This window comes from Acomys russatus, chromosome 27 (assembly GCF_903995435.1).
Source record: "Acomys russatus chromosome 27, mAcoRus1.1, whole genome shotgun sequence".
NCBI lineage: Eukaryota > Metazoa > Chordata > Mammalia > Rodentia > Muridae > Acomys > Acomys russatus.
The window spans coordinates 43,236,980-43,262,922 of record NC_067163.1 but is presented as its reverse complement, the minus strand read 5'-3'; the positions used below and the strand labels follow the sequence as shown (position 1 = coordinate 43,262,922).

The 25,943-nt window shown below is 36.2% G+C and overlaps 1 protein-coding gene across 1 annotated transcript in view; it reads right to left on the bottom strand.

Moving 5' to 3' along the window:
* The window catches only part of Glra3 (glycine receptor alpha 3), a 152,337-nt gene that overhangs the window by 71,473 nt on the left and 54,921 nt on the right, over nucleotides 1-25,943 (bottom strand). Inside the window, exon 3 of the mRNA XM_051169854.1 lies at nucleotides 15,951-16,018. Coding sequence (XP_051025811.1) covers nucleotides 15,951-16,018 — 68 coding nt within the window. The remainder of the gene's footprint in view (nucleotides 1-15,950; nucleotides 16,019-25,943) is intronic.

Sequence of the window (25,943 nt, the reverse complement as noted above, 5' to 3'; positions counted from 1 at the left end):
AATACCTACATAATTTTTTAAAGACACTGAAAGTTCAATTCTGAACTTCATATGGAAAAACAAAAAACCCAGAATAGCTAAAACAATCTTGTACGATAAAAGATCCGCCGAAGAAATCTCCATACCTGATCTCAAACTGTACTATAAAGCAATAGTAATTAAAACAGCATGGTACTGGCACAGTAACAGGCTGGTTGATCAGTGGAATCGAATCAAAGACCCAGATATGAATCCACACACATATGGTCACTTGATTTTTGACAAAGAAGCCAAATCCATTCAATGGAAAAAGGATAGCATCTTCAACAAATGGTGCTGGTCTAACTGGAGGTCTATGTGTAAAAAAATGCAACTGAAACCATATTTGTCACCTTGCACAAAACTCAAATCCAAGTGGATTAAAGACCTCAACATAAAACCAGAGACACTATGTCACTTAGAAGAAAAAGTGGGGAGGAGCCTGGAACATATTGGCACAGGAGACAACTTCCTGAACAGAACACCAACGGCCCAGGCCTTAATGTCAACAATTAATAAATGGGACCTCATGAGGCTGGAGACACTGTCAAGAGAACAAAGCAACAGCCTATAGAATGGGAAAAGATCTTCACCAACCCTACATCGGACAAAGGTCTAATATCCAAAATATATAAAGAACTCAAGAAATTAAACACCACCAAACTGAATAACCCAATTGCGAAATGGGGCTTGGAACTAAACAGAGAATTCTCAACAGAGGAATATCAAATAGCTGAGAAACCTTTAAAGAAATGCTCAACCTCCTTATTCATCAGGGAAATGCAAATCAAAACAACTCTGAGATTCCATCTGACACCCATCAGAATGGCAAAGATCAAAAATTTGAGTGATGCCACATGCTGGCGAGGATGTGGGGAGAGAGGAACACTCCTTCATTGCTGGTGGGAATGCAAACTAGTACAACCACTTTGGAAATCTATCTGGTGCTATCTCAGAAAAATGGGAATAGGGCTTCCTGAAGGCCCGACTATTCCAGTCCTTGGAATATAACCAGAAGATGCTCCAGCACACAACAAGAAAATTTGCTCAACCATGTTCATAGCAGCCTTATTCATAATAGCCAGAACATGGAAACAGCCTAAGTGTCCCTCAGTAGAAGAATGGATAAAAAAAACTGTGGTACATACACACTATGGAATACTACTCAGCTATTAAAAACAAGGAATTCCCGAAATTTGTGGACAAATGGATTGAGCTAGAAATGATCATAATGAGTGAGTTAACCCAGAAGCAGAAAGACTCAAATGGTATATACTCACTTATATCTGCATACTAGTCCAAGGGGCATGTCCCATGAAAGTCTTCACTTACCAGAAAACTGAGACAGAGGGCAGGACATCCTATTAGGACTCTAGATAAGAGAAGCATGGGAGAATAGCAAAAAAGAAGAATCCAGAGGGTCCTAGAAACCTACAAGTAGAACATTATGAAAGGCAGTTTTGGGCCCAGAGGTCCCACTCAAACTAAGGCACCAGCCAAGGACAATACAGGTAGTAAACTTTAAACCCCTACCCAGATCTAGCCAATGGACAGAACATTCTCCACAGTTGAGTGGAGAGTGGGGTATGACTTTCACACATACTCTGGTGCCTCATATTTGACCATGTCCCCTGGAGGGGGAGACCTGGTGGCACTCAGGGGAAGGATAGCAGGCTACCCAGCATATAAAGGGGGAGGAAGTCCCCCTTAGGCACAGTCATAGGGGAGAGGAGTAGGGAAAATCTGAGGGAGGGAAGAATGGGAGGATACAAGGGATGGGATAACCACTGAAATGTAACAAGAATAAATTAATAAAAAGAAATTTTAAAAAGTATTTAAACAATCTACAAAAAATCAGAACTAAAAGGGAAATGTAATGAAATCTTCAGATATTATATTTCATGGGTGGATTATATTATTAGCATCATTTGAGGACTTATAGACTTTTTAATGTTTTTATTTATGTTTTGAATTTAAAATATTATTGTATCATTTACCCCTTTCTGTTGCTCTCTTACTCCCCTTCCGTGTGTGTGTGTGTGAATTCGTATATATGATGTGTGTAATATATTTGAGGAACATATTAGAAAGAGTTGGATGTAAGGTGTCATAATCGGTAAAGATAAGTTGCCGAACTCTGGTATGTTTTCATTTTTCATGCTTCTCCATGGTAATCTGTGTCATCTTTTATTTGAATACATTGTGAGAATGTTAGTATAACTGAATGAAAACCATATAGCAGGCTTAGCATCACTGTGATGCTATATGCACCATTATTCCGTTTCCAGACCATAGTTTTGTCCTGGCCTATTTACGAATAGACTGAAACATTAATTTTTCTCTAAAATTAGCTTAGTATTTGCACTTGACTACTCTCATAAAGGAAACTTATTTTAACTGATTAAATTTCCAGAGATTGAGAACATTATGTTGCTTTCCTAATGCCACATGACAGGCCAGCATTAAACCTGAGGTCTTGTCATTTTCCTTCAGGCTGAAGAATAACTCAGCATGCTACACAAGTGATGTCTCAAAGCAAGATGTCCTTTGTGGAAGCAGATTATTTTCTGTCAGGTCCTGCGTCCATCCCAGTCACGAAATACCACTATGTGACCTTTATTGACACCATGTGGAAAGGGCCCTGCAGCATTTTTCTCACCTACAGAGGATCATTTTTTTTTGCTCACTTGGAAGCAATATTCTCTTGAAATTTTTTTCCTTAGTAGTGATGACAAAGTGTTTCAGGACTCTTGGCTGAGAAGTCTAGAATCATATTTCCTTACAGTGATTTTGTGACTTCTAAGACTAACCAACTTTTAAAACTATATTAAGTAAACGCATACCCAAGATATTCCTTTAGCTTTAAATAAAAGCATTTTCCTCAGACACACAGGATAATTGGTAGTGTAATTTCTCTAGCATGCTTTATGTAAGCAGTGGTTGAAAAAGTTAATAACAGAGCAATGGCCAAAACCAAATGTGACAAAAAAAATTAAAAATCTTAACATTTGTTATTCAAACACAGAAATGAAAGATCACAATATTCCTTGTTAGGAGGCTGATAAGCAAAATTGAATCAGTGCTTTCAGTATTTATGTCCATATTGAAAATGGGCTTGCTTAATTCATTTGGTGTTAGAAGAATGCATTGTTCAGAGTTTTAATAAGCTGTTTTGAGAAATGAGATTTGAAGAGTAAAGGCAATAAACTACCTTCAAAGGCTGAGTTATTCAGAATGAATTTAGGTTTAGAACATATTCCTCCATAACCAAGGTAGTAAAAATTGTCAAAGGCAAATAATTTAGCCCTGATAAATAATGAGAAATAGAAGGCCCATAAAGGAAAGAAGATTGGAAAAGTAAATTGCCTGCATTCAGAATGAAATAGTTATTCAGCTTTTATAGTGTGTAGTACTTCTAAACTCATGGCAAAATTGAAGAAGAAAATGTGTCATTTGTTTCATAATTTTTTTGTTTTTGTTTTGTTTTTTTGCTTTCTTGTTTTGAGTTAGAAGGAAGGTGGACAAATTCACATTAAATCATTCAAATCGTATTTCCCAAAATAGCTAATTACAAACTCTGAACAATGCATTCTTCTAACACCAAATGAATTAAGAGAGCCACTTGTCAATATGCATATAAACACAGACCTCACGGATTCAATTTTAGCTCATGAGCTTCCTAACAAAAAATATTATTATTTTCTCATTGGCTTGTTGTAAAAATTATAGAAGACAGATGATATCCTGTAAGTCCTGTCTCATAACATCTCATTGTCTTTCTTCCTTTCTTTCTTTCTCTTTCTTTCTTTCTTTCTTTCTTTTTTCATTATGTAATTTTTTTTCCTCCTCAAAGCCTGTAAGAGTTACATTTAAATTACTTTACAAATTAACCTTACAAAGCTGGTGTGAAATGAAAGCTCTATAAGAGTTGACAGTTATGTTACAGAAAACAAAAGTCCTACCCCCCCAACACAAAATAAATAACAACAACAACAAAGTAAATGTTCAGTCTTTGACCCTCCCTGGGAAAGTGAGCCAGTGACATGTAGCATTAAGCCTTGGGTCACACATCATCAGCTGGCAGGGTTGGGATGCTGATCTTGGCGCATGTGAAGTAGGATATCTTCTCTCTGAAGGACTCCCCCTGCCTAGGCACCTTCAGGCTTTTGCAAAGTGATGCCATCAGAATAGGCTTCCAGATCTCAAACAAAGATGGTAGCACCAATGTTGGGGATATAGTCCATAGAAGTGTACTTCCCCAGCTTGCACATTGCCTTGGCTCAATCCCAGGAGTCATAAAGGTAAACAAACTCACTAGTTACCTAGTGATATCTGTAGTTGCTAGTGCTATGGATAACATTCTGTCATACGTAATTGCAGGTGAAGTCAACATGGTTACCATAGGGAAACTGCCTCAGAATGCCATTCATAACATAGAAACGCACAGTTTTAGATGGAAGATGTCTGGGAATAGGGTCAGTAGACTTGACATTTAGTAGTAGCTCATTAGAAAAAAAAATCTGACTTCTAAATAATCACATGAATATGAGGGCCTACAAATAGTATGTCCAGGTTATTAATAAATTAGGAATTTTGCTTATAGGTGAGTTTATTTTCTAATTGTTCAAAAAGCTTCTAAATAGATCTGTAAGACCAGGCCAAACATGCATAGTCCAGATCCATCTATGGCAACTTCCTAGCAAAGTTTCAGCTTAAAAACACCAAGGTTGGTGTTTTTAGCACAAACAACTCCATAAAAAAGGAGACCAGTAAAGAAAATGCTACACTGGTCCCAAGACTGTAAGTCCCACCTACAGCTAACTACCCATAAAAGTGAAGCAGCAACAGAGGTCAAGGGATGCATTGGCCATGCTTGGGCCTTAGTGTTTTCAATCTCTGCAGTGATACTAAACTTTGGCCTCAGTCTTTATCACATAGAGTAGCTTGACTAACTAAATGCCCTTCAGTCATTAGCTCCCTGCTGCCTAGATTCTCCCTCTCCACTACTGTCTCTACTGGTCTTGCATTTAGTAATTATAGTAGAGTGTCTTCATGTCTCTATGTCATAGCTTGTCCTTAGGTGCCCAGGGTGGCTTAGTCTCAAGCAATAGACCCTCTCTCAAGACAGAATTAGGTCATAGTTCTCTGAGAGATAGAAAGCTACAGAACTGATTTTTCTTTTCTCTACCTCTTATCTGATATGTAGGAGAAGACAGCATCACATCAAATCTTTCGACTGGATTCAAGGTGTGTGAGAACTGGAGGGTCATCTTGTGGCTAGGACTGATAGACTGATGTCCCTGGTACTACCTTCTGGTCCAGTGTGTGTGGTTTCAGCTTCCCCTCCCTACAGCAGGCAAGAGTAGGAGCTTCTGTCTTGGTGACTCTTTTATGATTCTTTTTTTTAAATTAATGAATCAATTAATGAATTAACTTTACATGAAATCCTTATCAGAGGTGCTTCCCTTCCTTTTTCTCATCCCAGTCCCTCCCTCTCACCTCCCCTTCCTCATCCCCACTTTATTTCTCCCCAGAGAAAGGGATGCCTCCCATGGGTATCAACCTGCCTTGGCACAAAAGTTGCAGTAGGACAAGGTGCATCTTCTATTGAGACTAGAAAAGGCTAACCCAGTTAGGAGAAAGGGACGCAGAGGCAGGTAACACAGTCAGAGACAGTCCCTGCTCCCACATGAAGAACAAGCTGCATATCTGTTATATATGTGTAGGGAGTGTAGCTCCTTCCCATGTAGGCTCTCAGATTGGAGGTTCAGTCTCGGCAAGCCGGTATGGGCCCAGGTTATTTGATTCTGTATGTTTTCTTGTGGTGTCCTTGACATCTCTGGCTCCTTAAGTCCTTCCTCCCTCATCTTCCACACATTTCCTTGAGCTCTGCCTAATGTTTGGCTGTGGGTCTCTGTGAGAAGAGTCCTTTCAGATAGCAATCATGTTGGTTTAGCAAAGGATCACTGCTCCTCTTTTTAGCTCTTGAGGTTACCACTTAGTTGCTCAGAGGAAGCTCTTAATCCAATGCCTTACACCTGTAAACAGCAGTCAGTGGAAAGATGTGTAACCAACAAAAGTGCTGTGAGTTAAACGACGACCTGCTCAGCCCAGTGATTAACCCTACTCACCACCAATGCTCAGGGAACATCTCAGGAAAGGAGACAGAAAAGGTAAGAGCTAGATGATGTGATGGGGGAGGGTTTTTGTAACATGTTGTCTTCTGGATGAGACATTCATCACACCAACTGTGGTTCCCTATGCAAAATCAAAACAGCCAGAATCCTGGCAAAGATGGTATAGCTGGTCCCCAGGATTGATCCTACACTGAAGAGCTATTGGCAGTGGGTGGTTCCTAGGGGTGGGAGAATAATTCTTTATTGATGATAATATGTCAAATAATTATATATGCTCCAGTAAATGCCCCATGCTGATTCACAAATTGGCAGTGCAAACTGGATTTAGTGTGTTATCAAAAAAAAAAAAAATTAAAAAGTTACTCATACATATTTTGTTGCATTGGAGACAAAGAACTCCTCTATATAGGAGATGTTTTGACAGTGATTTTATCAATTGTCAAAGAATAACATTCAATGATACTTACATGAGTGAAATACAAGCCTAAAATATCATAGACTACAAATAAAGTAAAACTCTAATTTGTACCAGTATGAGTAATACATCTGGAAGATGTTTGAATGGATCTAGAATTAATGCAGATGCCCATTTGCACACAGGTACAATTGTAAAGTTAAAAAAATAGCATATGGGACAGATACATGTTTTATTACAGAAGAGGGAATATAATTTCAGCCTACATGTATTAATAATTTTGCAAATATATGGAAATATTATGTTTCTTCTCTCTCAGTGTATTCACTGTCTTTGCTCATCCCAATGTACCATTTATTACAGATAGATTAGTTTCTGCTAACTTCACCTCCTCATGAATATCATACAAATATATGCTCTGGAGGCTGGAAATGTAGCTAGGGAGTAGAACATTTTTCTAACATGTGTAAGGATATGACTTGGGTTCCAGAACAACAGAAACAAGAATTCCAATATTAAATCTGTACTTTTGAATATTCTGTCTCATGAAGGACAAATGTTGTTCCCAAGGGAGCAGAAATATGATTCTTGGTGGTTGAAAAGAATCATCATTTTCAGAAATACTTATGATAGATAAATAAATATGTATTGTAGATTAAGTGTTAAAATTTTATGGAGAGGGAAATTAAGGAAGAAACTATGTAAAATTGGTTGAGCAATTTGAGAGGTATAATGAAAAATAATAGTGCTTGTGATCCATTACTTTGGGGGGATTAAAGCAAAGAGGAGATGCAAAAATATATTTACTTCCCTTTTCATGTTTGCTGGCAAGTATTGATTAATAATTTAATCTCATGCTGCATTGGATGAGGGATAGCAATTATCTTTATAGCTAGTTATAATAGGATAAAGAGTAAAATATATTTATAATTGGATTTTCATCCTGTTGTAGCTGTTTCTTGAAATGTTTACTTAAAACATTTGATATATTGTAATTCAGCAAATGATCATTGAAAAAATTCAGTGAGCAAAAGCACAAGAGGAGCTGTGTGAACACAAATTGGGAGTAAGAAGCAGGGGAAGTGAAAGCACAACCCAAGGCAAAAAAAGGCTTCCGCCAGAGAGATGCGTTAAGTCTTTATCCAATTGGCTCAGATTGGAGTCAGGCTGCCTTTGCAAATGGTTCTGGTAGAGAGTCTCCAAGATGGCTTCTTTGGAAGAACAAAAGTGAGCAAAGGAGAGAAAGAAAAAGGTTGCAGGGAGGTGGAAACAGAGACAGAGACAGACAAATGGAGACAGAGAGATACTGTGAAAAGAAGGGAAGATTATTTTATTTTCAAAGGTCGTGGAGAAAAGAGAGTGGGATATTTTCAGGTTCATTTCCTGTTTCAGAGATTAAAAATAAGTTTCCATTCAACTCAACTGACAAAGGAAATGCTATCACAAGTGAAAGTTGCCCAGGATTTATTTGTGAATACTTGATGTATCTGTTTAATATTGATAGATACATGTTAATAAGCTCATTTTTGTTGATTGAATCCTTTAATATTATGTTGTGACAGGATTATTTGTCTTATGACTTAGCTACTCTTGGATTGTTGAAAAATATTCCTAATAACTGAAAAAGAATTTTAAAAGAATTCTCTGTATTTCAGTACTAATGTGATACTAAACTTAGTATTTTTTCTCCATAGAGCAAACAGTTTATGTTTTTAAGTCTCCATGAAGACTTGCTTTAACTAAAACAAACATTTTTTTCTTTCATTGTAAATCTAATTTCCTTGTCCTAGGTTCCTTTTCAGAGAGATGGAGAGGAGGAGTAAGATCGTGTCCACTATGAACGTCCCATTTTTTTATTGGTGTTTTGAGTGATAAGTATTGCTTACCTCTTACCTATATGTACCATATTTGACAAGGCATAGTGGTTCAGAGTCGAATTTTTGTCACCTTGGCATGTTTTGAGCCCTTCTGATACAAAGTCAGCTGGGTTGTTGTTTTCTGTAGATAGACTGATAAAGCCAGGTTTCAGCAACTGAAAAGTGCCAGCAGACGGTACAACAATGCTTGATGGACAGCTTTGCCTTCTGCACCAGCCAGCCTCAGCTAGCAACTGAGGACCAATTGAAATTGCTTGCCACATGCTTATTGTTACTTGACATGAGCAGCAACAAATGCTGACAACTGCCAATCATTTTAGAGAAATGACCCCAATCTTAGCTCCTGTTTTTATCGTCAGTGGTTACAGTGACATTCTGCAATGCACTATTTCAGCATACCACCTTCTCTAAGGACACAGCTTGATACGAATGCCATGAACTGTTCATGGGAGCCTGTCGTTCCCATGGCTATTGATGGTCAACAGAAAGAGCCTAACTGACATATGCCAAGCCTGCCTCTAAAGACATCTGCACGGAGACCTTCGTTGTAAATTCAGAGTAGAGACAGAGGAATTAACTTAAGTGACATACGCCTTTACATTTACATCTCACATTAAAGAATTCAGCCCAAAGCTTTCAAATATTAAAATTTGAACCTACAGATCATAAAGAAGCTCTAGATACACAAAATGGTCCCCTGAAGTAGAAGAGTCAGAGATGAGGATCTGAAATTGCCCTACACAACACTTTTCTCTCTCTGAGCCTTCAGCATCTTTTGTCTTAGCACATTTTTCTCTCCTGGAATTAAAAAAAAAAAAACAATTAAACAAATTGTCTGTTTAATAAAACCAAACTATCTCTAAACAACTGTGGATCTTGTATCATGATTTACAGGAAATTTAACATCAGATAAAGATCTTCAGAGAGTCCTTCTTTGAGAGATGATAGTGTAAGGACTGTCTTATGGATGAATATATCAAGATAAGATTTATTCATAAACTCATTTGGGTCACTAAGGTATGTAACAATCTCACACAGCTATTTTCTGCATCTATTCCCAGAAATGAGACCATTTCTGCTTTATGCTTAGAAATGACAGTTCAGATCATAAGCATGCTGCCTGTCACTGGTCTCTCATGCATGGAATTGAAGGTATTGCAGAACAAAGATATTACTATATTTGGGTTGGATTTACTACTATAAAAGTAATACAAGGAGGGCAAGATGTAAACAGATGCAGTGTTAGTATTAAAAGTCTATGCATATGCTTTCAGGCAATTTCTGAAAGAAGTGAAATGAGGTATTGGATCTGTAAATGTAACAAATGATTGCTTTCTGAGTGCTATTATGGCACTCATAAAAAGTAAGAATGCCTTTATAGGAACTTAACTCACTGGCAACTGATTCAAAGGACCAAGAAGTAATTTCTGTCAAAGATTACAAAAGGACAAAAAAATACCCAAAAATCAAAAACAAAAAACAAAAAAACGAACAGCCCCCCCCAAAAAACCAAAAATAACAAAAGTAGATGTCTCTTAAATTGTATACATTTCCTTCCAATTATCATGAAAGCATGTTATAGTGAATTTAATAAGCAATTTATTTTTATTGTTTTATATTTTAAAAAGTATTCTTGTTGAACGCATCAGTATTTGGTACAAGACATCCCAAGAACAAGTTCTCATACAAAGGAAATTGATTTGCCCCCAAAGGACTAAGGTCAAGGAATAAGAGACAAAGGCAAAGACAGGTGACAGAGGACAAAGGTGAAGGGGGAAGACAAGGGAGAGGAGGGAAGGGATGACAAAGGACTACTTCTGGATAGAGAGGAGACAATCATGGCCCATAGGCAAATGGCAACTTATAATGGGAAACCCCATTGTTAGGATAGCATGTTTCATTTTAATTGGGTGTGTTAATCAGGGCAGCCAAAAGGGGGCTTTTGATTACTGGACATCAATATTTTGATAGCTGTACCTTGATAGTTAGCTTCAGGAGGAAGTGGCCAAAAAAGGCAGGGGAATCGACCTTAATGGCTATCTCTGGAAATGTAATCTAATTATTTTCATCAAGGCAGAGAGAATCGCAGAAGGGAAATGCCTGCCAGAGCCATGTTTGCCATGTCTGGCCTAGTAGAGCCTCTTCAATTGTATCATCATAAACACTGTAGAATCATGAATATCTATTCATATTTATGTTGTCATAGAAAAGTATGAAATTATCTTTACATCAAGATTACTAAAAACCCAAATTCTTCTTGAGGAAATATTGAATTATATGAGAAGACAGATGGAAAAGGACAAATACATTTATACATTAATAGGCCACATTCATCTTATTGAACAATGAAATGTGTAACTCATATTTCAGGGGCCAAAGCTTTGATTAATACTAGGATTGGGATCCAGAACTGTAGAAATATATGAAATGACAAGAGTTAAATTATCTTCTATTCACCCATGTCAATGATATCATAGCAAGCTATCTTTGCATGGAAATACGCTTTGTCAGAGAATGTGAAAATTACCTGTGAATATGCAATGGCATGCATTTAGGAGATACTTTATAATAAGCATATGTCAGTTTATAATGATATGGCAAAGTACGTCTCAGAAAGAACTGTTGCTTTATAGATCCTGTGGTTACAAAATTTTAAGTAAACATTTATACAGAATATTGTAAAGAAAAATAAAAGACAGAAACCTAAATTGAGCAGAACAATACGATTTCACTGAAGTATATTTTGTGTCTCAGCAACAAGGGCATGCTCCCTCAATAAGGCAAATAAAATGCCCTCAGTAGCTATGAGTGAACGTCCATAATAAAGTTCAGTGAAGGAATATAAAATCCTTTAACAGGAAAGGTAGATTAGATAAAAAAAACAATTATGATTTTTCAGCAACTTATTTGCCAATGCTAATTATCATATGCAGGAATTAAGGGGATGAAAACTCAGGAATATGAAGAGATAAAACCACTGAAAATTTTAAGTAAGAAGAATACAATAAAGACACAAATTTGGCAAGGTTACTCTTCAGAGATAAATATTGGGGCCTAGAAAGATAGCTCAGTAGTTAAGAACACTGGCTGGGCTTGCAGAGGACCTGGGCTTGATTCTCAGAAACCGTTCAGTGGCTCACAGTCAACTATGACTCCCGTTCCAAGGTATCATATGCTCTTTTTGACCTCCACAGGGACCTGGCACACATCAGGTGAACAGACATACACGCAGGCAAAACATCCATACAATAAAAATAAAGATATAGAATGTTTAAAAAGATAAATAGTAACCATAAGTTCAAACAACAGAAATTCCTGGCATAACAGGAAAGGGTGATTGTCGTCTAACATGAGTGAGTGACACTGATCTCCAGTTGCACAGGGTGAAAGAGAAAAATCTGCTCTACTGAGCTGTTATCTGCCCTCCATATAAGTGACATGGCACACACACTCACATACACTCATTCACATACACGCACACACCACACACACACACACACACACACACACACACACACACACACACTAAAATAATTTTTAAAAGAACCTTAACAAACAATAAAAGAAATTCTCAGTCTGATAACGATCTCTTATGCAAAAGAGACGACCAATACTCCTTTAAGGGGAAGTTCCAGATACATTTATATAATACTAATTTCACAGATGCACTCTACATAGTCGTGGTTTTCAGACTTCTTAGTACGAGCATATCATAGATTTTCACCATACTAATCCCCTCCTGCTTTCTCTGTCCTCACTCTTCTGTTGATCCATTTAATTCTCTTAGATAATTTCCCATATGTGTGGCTATATGCATGTGCTATGTAGGATATGTATATAAAATAATCTTCAAATAATATAAAACATGCGCCATTTGTCTCTCTAAGTACGGTTTATTACACTTGATACAATAATCTCAAGATGTGTCTATTTTCCAGAAAAGGAAGGACATAATTTCAGGTTTTTTAAAAAAATAGGTGAATTAAGCCTCTTACTAACAAGATGACTTCTTTGGTGAAGGCACTCATCACTAACTCTGAAAACCAAAATTCAGTCCTAACAAATTACACAGTGGGAGGAAAATAATCAACACTTACAAGTTGTCTCCTTGTCTATACATGTGCAATATGGCATGTGTATGTATGTGCACATGTGCACATGTGTGGACAAATAAATACATACAGAGAGAATAAAAATAAACACAATTAAATAAAGAAATGTAATATAATAAAAACATTAAGAAAAATTTAACAAAAATATTATGCTAGTGTTATTAGCATAAAATTAATTTTAAAACATGTTAATATGTTATTAGCATAAAATTTGTTTAAACAAATACATTAAAAAATGCAATTTGTTACTGAGTAATGAGGGTGGACATTATGAATAGGATATACCAAATTAGCTATCTGGAAGCTAAATAATTTATTCTGTTTCTGGTAAATATACATCAAGTTCCACTTTTCTGTATTACTTTGAGAGATGGACACCATATTTCAGCTGTAGTAACCGATGTTATGAAATGTTTAAAACACATAATCTTAGCATTAGAATGAACTAATGGCATCACATATTTAGCAATATGGAAGAATAAAAGAAAAAGACACCAATGTGAATTATTTAATGAGCAATTAATCTCTTGGGGTCTTTATTAATCTTTACTTATGCTTGCTCATGACTGTCAAAGTGAAGGACATAATGTTTACTAAGGAATATGTAGTAACGGAAAAGGTTGCTCTGATGTAAGAAGTACATAAAACTAAGCCATGTTTGCCATGTCTGTATGTTTACAATATGCTCCAAACGTTATGAAGAATATTAACAAATTATTCAGTAAAGTCATATTGTAGCTATGAAGGGCAGGTTAGTGGTGGATGGAAGAATCATATTATAAGGAACAGAAATCTCTAGGAACCTGACACTCAGAGTTCACTTATTTTATTCAAGAATCATCACCTTACTTTGCTGAGACAGAGAAGACTACACAACATGATGTGGGAGGTATTTTCTGGACACAGTCTTTACCGGGAGAAAGAACAGGAAATGTACTTGCAGGATTTTAGAATTTCAGTCAATGTATAGAAGAAATTAAAATAAGATAGTTTCCAGGGAATATAAATGTAACTTAGGAATTACACAGAAAAAAAGCCAGTTGAAGTTTTCTTTTGATGATTTATACAAAGCGTACACAGACACAGGATATGAATCAGAACTAAATATTCAATGAGAGTCTAGAACATGATAGTCTAAAAAATTACAGTTACTTAAATGTAGACTCAACAAAATCACACTGTGCTTACATAAAAATCATATCACTTTCTGTGTTTAAATTAATACACATTCATATGTCTTTATATGCTGTCTTAATTGATTCAACAAATACTTTTCATGCATTAAAGTTTGAACCCCATTATTTTTCACCAATTTTTCTTGTAACTATATTGCATTTGAGGAAGCCATGTAGATGTTGTTTAAGATAAATAGTGGGACAATTTGAAGGAAATGGTGCCTAAAAGGCTCTTCCTGTTGAGATAAATAAATTCCTTTCCTTTGTGTATAAAACCCAAACAACTGACACAGAAAATAATTTACACATTATTAATTACTAATTGTTTGCCAGATTATAATTCACAAAAATTTCATTATTATGAGACTCTGAAATATGTAAATTATTGTAAATTTCTTATGATAGATTTGCAAATATTATTTTTTCAAGTACTTCACGTGATTTAGTTAAATCTACTTGTGGTATTAATGCAAATGTATTCTTGCTAAGTTTAGAAATACAGTATAGCTAGATAATTTAGGAACCATCACATTTTTTTCAAAATTTTTGCTGCTAGATATTTTTATATTTGTTCAGTGGTTCAGTGACTTTTTTTTTTTTTTTTGCCTTTTTATATCAGCTAACTTTCTTAGTTAATGTTATCAGTCAAATAAGATTATGCAGCCTGCAATGTAATTAATATTAAAAAATTCAAAACAAAGTTGGTCTATAATGATCAGCTTTATTTTTATGTGATTTCCCTTAGTTAGCCATCAGCGCTAAATGAAAATATACAATTATTACAGTTTATATAGATTATTTTAGTTTGGGTCTGGTTTTGATTTCGTTCCAAGCCTGTGTCTTCAATACCAGGGTAAGCATTGCTATAAAGCTCTGCCGCCCCAGCTCTTTGTTTCTTCTTCGATTTTTTCATTTTGATAACGTCTCATTAAATTTCTCAGTCTAGCCTGCATCTTACTCTGGATCCCACACATTTGAAACTGTGATCTTCTTGCCTCACACTCTGAGTAGCTGAGACTAGACTAGGTACCTTTAGGACCAGTGCTTATTGTAAAGCTTCATTATGTTTGAGAAAGTGCCTTATTCACTTGAAAAAAGGAATTTAGTAGGAAACATAAAAGGGTGGTATACATAGACTGTAAGTATGCAGAATAATTAAATATCAAGGTATTTGTTAGTATGCTATTAATGAACACTGGGAATAAATAATCTAGTGGAGTTTTAATTTTAATTTTATTAATTTATTCAGATTACAACTCAATTGTTATCCCAGCACTTGTATCCTACCATTCCTCCCTCTCTCCTGTTTTACCCCTATTCTCATCCCCTAGGTCTATGACCAAGGGGGACCTCCTCCCCCACTATATGATCATAGGCTATCAAGTCTCATCTTGGTAGCCTGCTTATTCTTTCTTTGAGTGCCACCAACCCTCCCCACTGAGGGGAGGTGGTCAAATATGGAGCACCAGAGTGCATGTCAAAGTCAGTCCCCGATCTCCACATAACTGTAGAGAATGTCCTGTCCATTGGTAAGATCAGAGTAGGGGTTCGATGTTTACTACTTGTATTGTCCTTGGTTAGTGCAATAGTTTGAGCAGACCTCCTGGGCCCTGATGCACCCATCACAATGTTCTTCTTCTAGGTTTCTAGGACCTTCTGTGTCTTTCTATTTCCCCATCTCCTATATTTCTCTTACCTAGTGTCTAAGTAGGATGTCCTCACATCTATGCCAATCTCCTGGTTAGTGAAGACTTTTGTGGGACATGCTTTTTAGGCTCGTGTCCAATTATAAGTAAGTATATACCATGTGAGTCTTTCTGCTTCTGGGTTAACTCAGTATGATCATTTCTAGCCCAACCCATTTATTCAAAATTTCAGGATTTCCTTGTTTTTAATAGTTGAGTAGTATTCCATAGTGTAAACGTACCACAGTTTCTAACTGTGCCACGTTTACACTATAGAGTTTTACTTTTAACTAGGAATTTAACAGCATAGTTTTGAAGTAGAAAAATTCCATCCTGCTTTTAATGCTTTTTTAATTCTCTAATTAGAAAGTCGTTTCTAAATAGACATTATATTCTACAGTTGATAACAGTTTAGTCATTCCACTAATTTCATTTATTAAAATCTCATTTACCAAATTAAGACGTAAATTCTCACTAATGCAATTACAAATTCATCCAGGGTGAGACTTGTGGCAGAGTGGACAGGCTTACCATAGTTGTCTCTGCGATGGAGCCAAAGCTGTTTATGAATATGTTGCATGTGACGTTAACTGGAGGGCCTGAAAAAGAGAGGAATATTATATAGGCTGGTAGGTGATCACCTAACATATTTTCAAGAAATTCTGTGATTTTTATTATTTACAAAAAGAATAGAGGTATTATTTGTATGTTCATGGATGAGCAACACTGAAGGCAGGTATTCTGGAAGTCTAGATGGAAAAATCTCAAGGTTGGTGATGTACTTTGAACAGTGACAACTGTCTGGTTTACAAAGAGCTAATCTAATGAATACAGAGAATATATGTCATTGAATGTATGAGAAGGTTTTCATACACCATATAGACAAAATGAAGCCAATTCTGTTTGATCTTGGGCTCTGAACAGGCAAGAAGAAAAGGCAAGGAGAGTCAATTCCCCTGAATATGCAATTTGTAGCTGTTTTGTGACTGTCTAATAAATATAGTCTATGAGTCACTTCAGAGATATTCTGCTGTTCATTTTCCCTGGATGATATTTCTGTGTTTGTATGTCTCCTAAAATTTTGTTAAAAATTACAAGTATTAAATAAGCTATGGTGGGTAGTATGTAGCCAGATGTTGTATGGTGGCACACCTCCAGCTCCATACACACATCTGCCTCCAATTCACACTTTTAAAAATTGTTTTTTTTTTTTAGGATTTATTCTTTGTTGAACAGTAAGCTACAGTGATTTCCAGACCCTGAAATCTGTTCTACAAGCTTTGAGATCAGAATGGTGGGACAGCGGTTTCTTGAGTTCCTCGAAACTGTAACTATCTACTCAGCCAAGGGCTTCATTTTCTTTGAAGGCAGGGCTTCTATGCTCACAAGGATATGACTTTTTACCTTAGCTTTCTCTTCCTATTAGTACCAGAATGGACTCCTTTTCAGTCTCTGTTGGGTATGCACATAGCTCTCCACCCCTACGTAACTTCCACTGTTGTCAGAACACATGAGAGCTTTTCAAAGCTTTGTTAAGTCTCTCACATCTCTATCTGTTTACTATATTGTACAGATTCTAACTTGAAGTTTGGAATAATAGATGGTAAAGCCAGTTTCTGATTGTTTTCAACAGATGTCCAGGGAATCGGGACTGTCCCCAACTGTGATCTAAGAGAAGTCAGATATCAAATAACTTTTGTTGTGGAGTTTCCAGACAGGCCACACAGGGTCATTCCTCTCTGGATGTACTGTTTAAAGAGCTCCAGCTTGTCTGTTTTCTTGGAAGCTGCTGGAATGATGCTGCATTCCAGACTACTATAATCCTGTGCAGTAAACAAAATTTGATGCTTTTTGGTGTTAAAGAATTCCACCAGCATATTTTGAATAAACACTTCCCAGACTGTTACAAGCTTATGGTTTATTTTTTTGGATTCTAAATACTAATCTTGAGAATTCCACCAATGTCTAATTGAAAGAGGAGATTCCCCACTCAGCCATTCTCCAACTCCCTTCTAAATGTCTGATTTTGAAGTCATCATAAATTCAAGGAATTTTTAATTAGTTCTGTTTATTCAACTTTACTACATATCTAAGACATGTACACAGGAAATGAAAGATTCACAGAGAAAATAATGTAACCACTGAGAGATCAGTTAACTCTTTGGTACTTCTTGTTGCCAGGTACAGGATATTATTTACTCCAAAATAATGGAGGAGTGGGCAACATTCTAGCATTTATACATTAAGATAGCAAATATATAAAATGCTATAAGGAATTCTTTAGGTACTGTAAGTAGCATGGTCAGGCCCAATTTTAGGAATCATGTTTTTGTACTGTGTGACCTTAACCTGGCCTGAAGTGCTGCAATTAGGCTGACAGTTATTTAACTGAAATGTTTTGTCACATCAATTAAATTTCTCTGCCTTAAATTTTATCTAAATTAATCATATAAGAAAATATATACAAGCTTAAGTATATGAGTAATATATTTTGATTTCTTTAGCTAATATCTAAGAGTAAATTTATCTTTGAGGTTTAGTGTAGGAGAATTGTGCTTAGCCTCTGCCTCCTAAAATGTTGGGTTAAAGACATGTACCACCATGCTTGACCTCTAAATCTATTTTAATTGCTTATTGCACAGTAAAATGTAAAATACTACAAACAGCTTGTATCTAAAACTACTGGACTTAAAACAACATGTGATTATCTCTACACTTTTAGAAAAAATATCATTAACACTTTAACATGTATTTGGGAGCTTAGGGGATGTCTCTGTGGCTAAAAGCATGTACTGGGTGTGATGAGGGCCTGAGTTCTAATCCCAATTACCCACATAAAAATCTAGACATGCATGAGTGAGCCTGTACCCCAGCACTTATGGGTGGAAACATGCATGTGTGTGCCTGTAACCCCAGCACTTATGGGTGGAGACATGCATGTGTGAGCCTGTAACCACAGCACTTATGGGTGGAGACCTGCATGCGTATGCCTGTAACCTCAGGTCTTCTGGGTGGATACATGCATGCATGTGTGCACCTGTAACCCAAGGACTTACGGGTGGAGAAAACTTGGTTTCAGGAACCTAAACAGCACACTTTCCGTTCAAGGAAAGACCTTGTCTCAAGGCAATGAGATACAAAGTGATATAAAAGACACTTAACACTCTGTTCTTCACTGTAATTGAAACTGCCTTGCCAGGACACAGAGGAAGAGAATGCACCCAGTCCTGATGCAACTTGGTGCGCAGGGTGGATTGGAAGTAGGACTCCCCTTTTTTGAGGAATAAAAGAGAGATAGGGAGGGTGGGGCTGGAAGATGAGGAGGGATGGGGCCATGACCAGGATGCAAAATGCATAATTAATTAATTAATTAAAATAAAATGTCTTTTGTTATTTTTTAAATGGCACATAAGGCTATAAAGCTTAAATGCTTTCTTACCTACCAATACATTTTTCACTACTCTCATACTTTACATGCAATTAAGGTTTACTATAAATATTTAGCAAGCAATAATATCTTGCTGTTAAATTTTGATGTAATTCCTCCATTTTCTAGCATTTCCATAGAAAATTACAAAATTAAATGCTTATTTTTCTTTCTAAAATTGTGTCATTTAGGGATGGTAATATGATATTCAGAACTTGTAGATGAATTAAAGATATACTTGAATATTTATATTGCTACAAAATGTTAGAAAGTGAGTATGACAAATATGTAATTCTAACTCTGCATGTGTAATAGTATTTTAAAAAATGGTTTTGTATGTGTGGTACGGGTAGGTATATAAAGAAAAAATTCAATCCTTATCTTCTGTGTGAGTATAAAAACATATGCTTACACCATTTGCTATCTTGCTTATAAAACTCAAACCAATTAAAATGCCGAGCTTCAGAGTTCAGTCCCATTGATATACTGACAAAACATTTTCATACAAAAGGCTTAGGGATCATGCAGAAGAAGAAGTAAAAAGACGGAAAGAGCCAAGGGATTAGGGAGTTTGTTAAGAGATTCTGTCTCCTACTAATATCAGAAGTTTCATACATAATGTCCCACCAGGATGATGGCCCACATGCGAGCTAAATAGAATCACACACCAATGGAATCACCAAAGCAGACAGGGAAAATCCCACAAGACCTCAGCCCTACATTAGGAACTATAAGCAACTGTGTAAAGCTGGGAGCGAGAAGGTAGGCATCTTCAGGGAAGAATAAAACAAATGGTTTTCCAGTACTAAATGGTGAGCCGTGAAAACATACCTAAAGGTAATATTATATGATTGACCCAATCACGTCGGGAATATATATGTGTACTTGTATACACATATGAATGCAATACCAGTGAGTAAACAGAGAGGACATAAAGTTGAAGAAGATCAAGGAGGGGTATTTGGAAGGTTTTAGTGGAAAGAAAAAGAAGGGAGAGACATTATAATTATGCTATAATCTCAAAAATATGATTGAAAAGAGAAACATAAATGAACAGAAACTATGTTACTTAGATAACTTGAGGTGAGTGAATACCCAAAGAATTTGATGGTAAGAGAAAACAGAATTTGCTCCACTGTTTCTTTCCATTGCATCAAAAGGACAGTGTGAAGTCACAATAATATGTTAGGGGTACATTCTTTTTTCCACCATTCCCTCCATATAAGTCTTAAGTGAACTCTGAAAACACACACAGGGTGAATGGTATCATTAAAAAGCTGAACAGAGTGCTTCACAGTTTTAGGTTATTATCCCACGATTCCACTGTATGGGAAAACACTGCTATTTTCCTGCTGATTACAAGAATGGAAGTCTCAGGATCATTCCTGAGTTTCAGATTCATTATGTTACTCTTCTTGATCTTCCTTGAGGGAAGGAAAATTTATCAAGGAGGGCCTTTGTTGTAAAACTTTAATTTGCAGTAGGCATTGAGTAAAAGGTGAGGTAATTCTCTATTTTTAGCACCATCTTTTAAATATGATTTTTATCCACAGAAGTATGAATAGTGGTAGATAAATGGAGGACAAATAAGTTAGTAATTTTACTCTAATTAATTTTCTTCAGAATCAATGCTTCAGGTTGTATCTTCCTCATCCCACTAAGGCTCAAAAAGGGCTTCCTTAAATACCATATTAGGAGGAGAAACCATGGAAATTGTTGTTTTGTTCCATAAAAAATGGTAGCGCCATCCTATGTCGAACAGAAGTGTGAATATAAAAGTGAAGAAATGTCACAAGAAAACCAGCATATTTCTACAGAAGCTTCTACATCTTCTACAGAAGATAAAAGTAAAGTTAACCACTCTACTGATGGCATGCCCTGCCACTCTAATATGTCTCCATCAATATGCAGTAAACTGTTTCTAAAAGTAAACAGTTGATGTTTTAATTTTCAAATTTAATGTGAAAATAAAGTAATTCTCAATGGTCACAGATCTACATTTTGTACTCTGTCATGTCATATATATGCATATGTATTGTATATGTATATGTACATATGTATATATATTTATGTATGTATGTATATGGGTTTTTTGTCTGCTAAGTGCACATGAGTGATATTTGATGTTCAGTCGACTACTTACCTGTTTGTGCAATCATCCCGCAGAAGAAAGGACACATGAATACAGGTATCAAACCTAATTGTATTTTTCTCAAAAGTTCAGCCCACACTCATTGAATAGACATACTCATATGTAAATAAGATTTATATATAAAGATTTCAAAATATTAAACATCAATTTGGTTATAAAGGTCAATGTTTTAGATCACAGCGTCTCACGTGATACCAAACTGTATGCTGTGTACTTCTTGATCACTTTGGTGCCTTTACAGGTTCCTGATCATGTGACTGTAACTGCGTGATGATCATATCTTGCCATCATGACACAAGCTTGAGACACCTTGGAAGAGGGAACTTCAGTTGAGGTATTGCTACCATCCAGCTGGCCTGTGGTAAACCTGTGGGGCATTTTCTTGAATAATAACTGGCATGGGAGGACCAACTCTAGATGATGCCACCCGAGATGAGTGTCCTAGCATCTATAGATACACAACCTAAGCAAGCCAGTAAGAATATTCTTGCAGTCTCTGCTTCCGTTCCTATCTCCATGTTCCTGCCGTGGCTTTACTTTATTTTGGGCTGTGGCTAGCATGCCGATGAACTCCTTCCTTCCCTAGTTGTTTTACTTCTTGGTGTTTCATTACAACAACAACCAGAAATAACTAGAACAAGGAGATAGCCTTCACTGTTGTGAAATCACTAATTGTACTGACCAATAAAATCTCTGGAGGATTGGATATAGGAGAGTTTAACATGGAATGTACCTGACTGAGGGACTGTGAACATGTAGACAGACTAATAGAATGTGATGCATACAAAACTATTATGCGTTAAAGAAACTGTGTTCTACCCATTTGACTGGTCCAGGTCAGATGAGTCAGCAATTTTGGAGCATCCTTTTTATCTTAAGTATTGCTATATCTATTGAAATTTTTTATAGAGTATAAAGCCCTGAGAGTATTGTAAATCTACCCGCTATCACAGACAGCACCTGCTTAGAAGTCCTTGGCCAATCTGTTACTTCTCCGTGCCAATGCAAAAGCTGTTATATCCATCCAATACACCACTATGTTTAGCAACAGAGCAAATAACTGCTACAGCATCCATATGGCAAACTGTGTTTCTAAATTGTTCATTACAGTCGACATCCTTGGCCTGAAAAGCAAATGACAGCGGTTGCAGATGTTTTCAGCAGCGATTTTTCTTTTAAATGTCCCTTAAAGACATAGAACATGGCTTTTAAGTTTAGAGATGAAATGAAAGCAGAACATCAAAGTGCAATGCAGAGACTTGTTGATGATGTTATTTTTAATCACACCAGAGAAAGTATTCATTAGGCCAGTGTAGAACAAACAATTAAACAACTCAAATTTTCATAAGAATGACTCTAAGGTATTTTTAACAGAATTCTATTAAAAAAAAAAAAAAAGCTCTACCTGTTTTAAAGACAGAGTATAATTGAAGATTAAAAATAACCCTACCTCGAGATTTGTTCTTAGTGTAATTCAAAGCACATATACATCTTGGAGGGGGAAACTGTCTTGCTTTTTTAAAAAGAAGAATATTCTTTTTTTTAAAGAAAAATATTCTTAATCACTATAAATAAAGATTTATAATTTGTGATTTATGGAATAAAAGTAGAATTCCATTTATTCTCTTGTTTCACAGAAATGCACTCCTAAATTATTCCAGCGGGGTATTGTAAGATAGGTTTCTGTGCCAAGAGTACCTGATATTTTGGATACCCACTGCAGTGAGAGGCAGTTCTGTAAAGAAACTCTGTAAGACACAGCGTGTTAGAGATTAAGGACTATGTTATCACAACGAGAAAATGAGCAAAGCAGGGAAGTCCCTAAGAAGAACAGGGAGTGTGTCCTTCTGGGTCTCTAACATGCAGAGGTGGAATTTGAATGACACTCTATGAGAATATACAGGGGGACGTAATCCCCCTCAGGAACAGTCATAGGGGAGGGGAATAATGGGAAAATGGGGGGGGGGGGGAGGAATGGGAGGATACAAGGGATGGGATAAACATTGAGATGTAACAAGAATAAATTAATAAAAAAAACAAAAAAAAAACAAAAAAAAAAAACAAAGGAGGATTTCAGAGTGTAACAAGGTAGGGAACCAAAGGAAAGGCTGTAGCATCAAAGAGTCACTGCATCTTGACCAAATAAATATGAGTATAACTGGAGTCAGATTCCTGTTGCCAGATGAGAACTTTAAAACACAGAAATGTAGAAACTGGAATAAACTTCATAGTACTGTAAATATCCGTGTGAGTTCTTGGTCTTCAAAGAACTCAGAAAAGGGAATAAATACATACATACATGCAAACATGTGCATGCAATGTTTATATATGTGTGCTTAGTTATATGTCCTATCTGTAGATATATTTTAGTGGATAATGACATAAGTACTCCAAGTAAAATTACAAGTAATAATAAATATTAATATGATTTACATTTTGTAATATTTTCATTTCCTCAGATGAGGGAATGAGATGAGAGTAGTATTCAAGCTTTACAAATATATGGCTTGGCTTGGGCCTTCATGTTTTGACTGATTTCTAGGCCTTAGCCTAGAAGTTTCTAGCTTCCATACAACCTAATCTTCTGCAAGGCCCAACCTTGAAGTCTTCAGCTTCTAGCCTCTGTCTGCTAACCTAGGTCTAGAATATTTTTAGCCTCTGAGATTTACTGCTCACCCTTCCTAGTTCTGTCTGAACACTGGCTGGCTGGCTAAACTCAGCTCAAAACTCATTTCCAATCTGACTGATTCAAACTAGCTTCTCTCTGCTTCTCATTGAATTTCTCTGTTTGGAAAAACTGTCTCTGAATTCCATGAACTGAACTGCGTGAACTCTATTGCACTCAACTTAACTGCACCAATCTGTACTGTATTCCTGAACTCTATTCTACTCTCTCCAGAAACTGCCTCTCTCTCTCTCCCTCTCTCTCTCTCTCTCTCTCTCTCTCTCTCTCTCTCTCTCTCTCTCTCTCTCTCTCTCTCTCTCTCCTGCTGTTGCTGCTACTCTTAAGTAGCCTCTCTTTCCTATCCTGTTCTTGTGAGATTTGGACATATCCACTTCTGATTCATTATGCCAAATCTTTCTCTGATTCGTCACTTTGTCTGTCTCTCAATTAGATGTCATAGTTTTTGATTAATGTTGTGTATTAAAAGAGTATCTTATTGCAGCCAGAGAGACTAAAGGTGTATAACAGTACATAAAGATTATACAAGGGTAAAAAGGGTGTATAAAGGTGAATAAAGACACCAAGAATATGTCTATAGTCCAGCTGCATCACACAGACATATCTGTGGATGTGATCCCCTCCCAGAGCAACCATTCCTAGATTAAAATTCCTCTACAAAATTTGATAACATGCTACCTATAATACTTGATAAATGCAAGGTGACTTACATTCTTCTGCATAACTTAAAAAAAACATTTTAATGACGAGATCTTTTTAGATGACTATTTCTTCGTTAATGAGAAAGAAAGAAAGGGTATGGATTTGGGTGGTAAAATGGGATGATCTGGGAGTGGATGGGAAAGAAAAAAACTAATGAGAATATATTATATGAAAAATATTTATTCTCTATTTTAAAAAAAATCAAAAGATGTTTCAGATGGAAGGAAAAGTGATTATAAACTCGATAATGTTGTTCGGGAATCATCATTATTTATTTGAATAGCTTATGAAGTATGACTTGTATTTGGAAGTTAGACACAAGTGATATCTACATATTATGTTGCTACTTTTAGTGGTCATCAAACACACTCTTCTTGCTTCTATTAAGGAATTAGGATATAATTTTATATCTCAAACTTACATTGAAATAGTTTAAAGAGAAGAGTGAGGTTTTGTACTAACTATTTTGCTAGTTTGATAATTTTTTAAAAATTAAAGTTACATGATTACTACATAAATATTAACTTAGAAGTAAATCAACAGACTGAGGTGAGCCAAGACATAATCAATGTATCTATATCATAGCTCCTCCATCTAGGGCTCAGGAAATATAATGAGGAAGAGATGAAAAGATTATAAGACCCGGAGGACTGAGAAATGATCTGTAAAAGAGTCTTTCTAAAAATAGCTTAATCAATAAGATTGGGGCAGCAGCATTATCAATGAATATGATAACATGTCAGTGGAATTCTTGTGCCCACCTTAGAAAGAGATCTACAGGCAACCAATGACTGCTGGGAAGAAATCAGCTTTCGCTGAGATGAGCACATCTCTTAGTTGTCCAATGCAGAGTGGTAGACCCTGAACCCTCTACACACAATCAGCAACTCAACAGAATATGTTTACATATTTGTGAATTTATGTATATATATATATATATTTCACAAATTAATGAAAAAAAAGAGACTATCAACTTGAGACTGGAGGGCATAGGAGTGGTTAGAGCAAAGGCAGCTGGGAGGGGTAGAGAAATGAAAGGGAATGAGAAAGAGAAGTAACTCTACTTCAATTAAAATTTATTTTTTAAAAGAAAGCAACTAATGATGACTCTCAAGTGAAGAATGGATAAGAAAATAAGGTACATTTACACAATGGAACACTACTCAGCTATTAAAAACAAAGACGTCATGAAATTTGAAGAAAAATGGATGGAACTAGAAAACAGCGTTCTGAGTGAAATAACCCAGACTCAGGAATGCATGCAGGGTACATACTCACTTATAAGTGGATATTAGCCATACGTTACAGGATAACCATGCTACAATCCATACACTCAAAGAAGCTAAGTAACAAGGAGGGTACAAAGGAGGATGCTTGAGTCTCACTCAGAATAGGAAATAAAATAGACATCTGAAGTAGATGGAGAAAAGCAACCAGCTAGGAGAGGGGATAAGGAGGTTAAAGGCAGTAGGGATGGAGGGGAGACAGAGGTGGGGGAGAGAGTGCTTAGAAAGAGAATGAAAATCAGTGGAGGGGCATATCTGGGAAAAGGTAGGCTCC